Here is a 5,121-nt window from a genome sequence, read left to right as displayed (position 1 = left end):
CCAAGAGAACTGGGCCTGTTTGGGCCCAAAGACTGAAAGGGGATTTTATCTGTGTATGCAAGTATCTGAAGGGAAGGTGTCAAGACAGAGCCAGACTATTTTTGCTGGGCACAGCAAAAGGACAAGAGAAAATGGTCATAAACTGGAACATAGAAGGTTCCATCTGGATTTGAGGAAAAGCTTATTTACTGTGAGGGTAACAGAGCACTGGAACAGGTTGCCCAGAGAGGTTGTAAAGTCTCCTTCAAAACCCATCTGGATACACTCCTGTGCAACATGCTCTGCATCACACTGCTYGAGCAGATTGGACTTCGCGATCTCCAGAGGTGACTTCCAATCTCAACCATTCTGTGACTTGTAGTGCTATAGGCTTCATTTCCCAACTAATGTAAAATCACTAGTCATCACACTGGTACTTATTATGGCCCTTTAAAGCTTATAAWCTCCAGTTCTAGCCCAATTAAAAAATAGGCTTCTAGATTTTGGGCAACATTTCAATAGATTTTGTTGAAGAGTCTTCAGAATGTTACTAGATAGGAAATAAGAATCTTGCTAAGAAACAAGAAGTGTTCTCAAAATAAAGCTTCCTTTCAGCAAAGCACCATAGCACTTATATGTTTAAGTTAACCCTACCAATTGTTTCACTAGTACATATATTTTTTTCAGGAAAGAAACTTCTGGATTTGAAATATGAAAAAGAAACCARATCTATCCCTGAAAATACATTCCTTTGCTTAAACTTAAAACAAGCTTCTCTTATCTATTCCCACCCAGGTCCATTTACTTTGTAGTCTGCAAGACAGGAACAGCTCCAGAGATGGAACTCTGAGTAGATTTTCTATTTCAGAGTTTACTACTTTATCAGTAAAGTATGGAATGTTTGGTCAGTCTTCAGTTTGCTATTAACCATTCCTTACTATTAGTGAGAAGATATCAGGCTATCTTGAACTGAACCCAGTACAGCCTGAAACCAAACTGAGTTTTTCTAAAAGCTCACCTTATAGTAACAACATTTCCACTTTGTATATTTGAAAATTTTATTTAATAGCCTCAATAGATCAGAATAGTTACATAATAGTTACATCACTGCTTTTAAAAAGGATTGCACACAGATACTCAGTCCATTGAAATACTAGAAAACAGGGATAAGGAAGAAAATGGAGTGTAAAGGAGCTCTGTCCACTGAACTGAGTTGTTTGTAGCAAGTTCTTAGTGAATATGAAGACCTGTCCTCATGCTTTCTGGTAGACTCTAACACACTTGACACCATTCATGTCACATTCCTAGAAGACATAGAAGCAAATTCATTAATTTTCATCAATGTAGAATATGAAAAAAAAGTGGCTACAGCTAAAAATCTCTTAAATGYTACATGTCAGGATACCAGCTAGCTGCATTCAGTGAACAGAAAGCAAAGCTGGACTCACCACCACCAATTGTCCATCCACTAGTTTCCGTGTTATTATGGTCTTCTTGCCATCCCACTCCTGTTCCTGAATCAATGACCCATCATCTTTTAAGCTGACAAGGGTCTGAAAAAAGAACCAAAACGTTAATATTTTACCAATGGCACTTGATAAAGGCTGCTTTCTAGTACCTTATTTCAAAGGAAAAATTCCCACCTCAGCTCACTTAATAAATATTTTGCCATTGACTTCCACAAAGTCATTGATCCTGTTCTTACATTATCTCACTGCATGTTCAGTCACCGCTCTGGCACAAGCCCAGATGARCCTTTGACAGCATGCACAATTTCAATTAACAAGAGCAGACCATGTTCTCTATTCGTCTCTTTGTACATGGGCTTTGAGCTTTTGTGCCCCATTTATCTGATCTTGCAATAACAGATGAGTTGCCAGTGTGTGACCAAAAGAGGAGAATGCTACACAGAAAGCTCTCAAACAAGAAGGTGAAAAGAGACGTATCTGAGGGTTTCTTGGTGTTTAACCTCCTCTGACATGAACATTCTCCCTATGGGAGGCAAGGAAAAGCTCCTTGCCTTATAAAGCTGGAGATTAGGGGCTGTGATTCAAATGCACACTCAACCAGACTCTCTTGTTATGCAAATATGAGGGAATGAGCAGTAAGGTTTACAGTAGGGCTGCCTCTGATTAAACATCAATGGGATTTTTCCATTGACTTCAGATAAACTGGCATTTGGCCTTTCACATGGATTTAGAGACCTGTTAGTTTTATCAGCACAATGCTTATATTATTAGCATCAGCATTTTCCCTCTTGGCAGACTGCTTAATACAGAAAAAAAATCTATTTCAATGAGACTTGTCATGGCAGCTGTCTATCAAACAAATCATGGCTAATATGAACATCAAAACTTTTTTTTTTAAACAATGTTATCTTTGTCTGTGAATCCCCCAAAGGACTGGGTTACTCAGGAGAACATCCATGTACTGACCTGAGTTTTTCGGCCATCTAACGTATTTTCCTCAAATTTCTCACCAAGCTTAAAGCTAAACTGTGAGGTTTTGAAGGTGCTTTCTGTTTTTACAGTGAATGTATCTCCATCCTTAATAATGTAAACATCCGGTTTGGCCATACTTCCCATTTTTCTCATGGCCATACCCACACCTGCAAAGCAAGAGAAACAATATCACAGTCAGTTAAAGTCCAAGGTCAACACAAGAATTCAAAAATCTAATTTCCATTTAATTAGGCACTTGAGAACTAAAGCTCAGGAGCCACAAAGAAAGAGGATATTTTTAATTATCCATTGATGAGGAAGGAGAGGAAAAAAAGCTTTTTGGCAGGGTTATTGTTAGCTCCTCAGGGAACTAAAGTTAAATCTATTTTGCCCTCTAGAGGACTAGTAGCTCTATCAAAATTCAGCACCGTATTTCTACAAAAAATACAAATAAACAATACTTGGACAAAACAAATAAACAAACAAAAATCTCAACTAATATGTTTCCCTTTGACTTCTGAATGCTTTAAAGTTTCTGCAGACAAGTCTTAGCTGACAGATGAATCCACCTGCATATTTATTTCAACTTACTCCAGATATCCTTAGTTCTTCCACTCCTTAGTTCTACACAGACTTTTAAATACCCTGTTTTTTAAATCTCATCCCTCCATCCTGTAAACAAGGTAAGGAATTCCAAATGAGTTTCTTCCTGCCAGCAAAAGCGTTCTCAGTGCACACGCATACGCAAGGACCTTCACAACACAACTCAAAAATGAGCACAGTGATAGTGTCATCTACAGAGATGATCTTCAAAATCCTTCATTAGAAAAGAGCCGCCCGACTTAGGCCCTGTGRGCACTTCCCAAGTGCTTTTCTGGAGTCTTTGATCTCATAGATGAAGATGAATAAGGAGGTGTATGGGCAGCAAGCTGGAATTCACCAAACTGATAGAAACATAGAACCAAGAACATATAAGCAATCAAATGGAGCAGAAAGTGCCACCAAGTAAGTGAATATCTGTGCCCTGCAGCTGGTGCAGTTAGAAAACACTGTTGCATATAGTGTTCCCCTGGAGAGGATAGGTCATTTTGGTGAGGGCTGACTCCACAACATAAAGATAACAATTTAATCAGGGACATAAACGAGAAAAAAACATCCGGATCAAAAATCAATCCTCCTCAATACAGGTTTTCTGACTAGAAATGAAAATTGTCATGGCAACTCCTCCTGCCTCTGCTGGTGCCCAGCACAGAGTATTCAGTGGGTTATTTCATCAGCTACACCTTGGAGTCCAACTAAACAGACAAGAGCCATATGTTTTTTTTCCCTAAGCTGTGCATTTTTCCACATAYAGCAAATAGTAAAATTCAAAATAGTAAAATTCAAAGTAAATATTCTTCTATGCAGACTGAGCAGGATCTGCAGAACCTCACTTGCAGTGCATCTCTCTAGGATCAAAGGCAGAGATTTGTATAGGTAGCCAGCAAGGGTGAGATGTAGTAAAGGACTGGCTTCTGAAGTATGACTTGAGATAAACTCAGTAGTCCAAATTGTAATTGTAAATTAAAAAAGCTTTAAGATTGAGATCTAAAAAATAAAAAAAAAAAAACAGAAGGCAATAAGCTTTCAGCTGCTGCCTACGCATGGGAGGGGCTCAGTGGCTGCAGTTCATAATTTCTACTTTGAGATCGCAGCCTGGGCATGTGCCTCATCCTGGCTCATCAGACGTGGGCAAGGTGGCACCGACACAGGGATGAACCAGGACGAACCTGCAGTCTCACCCGTCCCGCACCAAGGGCTCGTTCTGGAAGGCATCCTCAGATCTCACCTAACACATACACATACACCTCTTGCAAAGGGCATTACAGCCACCACCATCTGCAGACCCTGAGTGCAGCAATGGCTTTTGTGCTCTACATGAAGAATGTGAGASCTGAGGCCCTTGCTCCACCCCCTACAAGGAGATTCAAGACATCACTGCCCACCTTYTGAGAGGCTAACATAGCTCTCCAGAGCAAGCAAAGCACAGAGAATAACTCAAGATTCACTGAACTACATGCAGACACTACAAGGTTTCTGTGGYCTGTTGGCAGGATGCTCAGGGGGAAGAGCAGAACCTGGGCTTTCAGAMTAGGCTCCTCGCATCCATGTAGTCCTTTGAGAGTAACTCAAGGGTACAAAATGAGTTGTGACCTGGCAGTGGGGATAGCGAGACAGGACCAGCCCCTCACAACAAAGGGCACATAGAAATAAATAAAAAATAAAATAATAAATAAAAAATAATAAAAAATAAAAATAAAAATAAAAATAAAAATAAAAATAAAAATAAAATATATAAAGTATAAAAATATAAAAAATATAAAAAATATAAAAAATATAAAAAATATAAAAAATATAAAAAATATAAAAAATATAAAAAATATAAAAAATATAAAAAATATAAAAAAATCACTGCATCCTGGCAATGCAGGTGGCTCTCAGTTCAGCCAGCTCTGGTTCATCCCCATCTGCGGCACGGAGACCCACGATCCGCCCCCCTGGAACCAGCGCCCGTCGGGGCGCAGCTGCCCGCGCCGCGGAGCTTGGGCAGAGCCGCGGCCGCGCACCCGCCGCCGCCTCCTCCTCCTCCTCACCCAGCTCCTTCATGTAGTCCTCGAAGCCCTCGCTGGAGACGAGGCACCACTTGCCCAGGAAGGCGTCC

The 5,121-nt window shown here is 40.2% G+C and overlaps 1 protein-coding gene across 1 annotated transcript; it reads right to left on the bottom strand.

Annotated features, from left to right (window-relative positions):
- Positions 1-1,023: 1,023 nt before the first annotated feature.
- On the bottom strand, positions 1,024-5,114 carry FABP5 (fatty acid binding protein 5). The gene is made up of 4 exons (XM_026049658.1): positions 5,054-5,114; positions 2,415-2,587; positions 1,428-1,532; positions 1,024-1,283 (listed from the first exon to the last, which is right to left on the bottom strand). The coding sequence occupies exons 1-4, from the start codon at positions 5,064-5,066 to the stop codon at positions 1,233-1,235; spliced, it is 342 nt and encodes a 113-aa protein (XP_025905443.1). The 5' UTR covers positions 5,067-5,114; the 3' UTR covers positions 1,024-1,232.
- Positions 5,115-5,121: the final 7 nt, after the last annotated feature.

Source organism: Nothoprocta perdicaria, unplaced genomic scaffold (assembly GCF_003342845.1).
Source record: "Nothoprocta perdicaria isolate Ctin4 unplaced genomic scaffold, notPer1 scaffold_60, whole genome shotgun sequence".
In the NCBI taxonomy this organism is placed as follows: Eukaryota; Metazoa; Chordata; class Aves; order Tinamiformes; family Tinamidae; genus Nothoprocta; species Nothoprocta perdicaria.
The sequence above is the reverse complement of the archived record's forward strand: the minus strand, read 5'-3'. Positions and strand labels throughout refer to the sequence as shown.

Excerpts from the sequence above, each read along its gene's own strand:
- FABP5 (XM_026049658.1), bottom strand. Across the intron at positions 1,533-2,414 it reads TAGATGGCCGAAAAACTCAG|ACCCTTGTCAGCTTAAAAGA; the intron begins GTCAGTACATGG and ends TTCTTTTTTCAG. Across the intron at positions 1,284-1,427 it reads TGGATGGACAATTGGTGGTG|GAATGTGACATGAATGGTGT; the intron begins GTGAGTCCAGCT and ends TATGTCTTCTAG.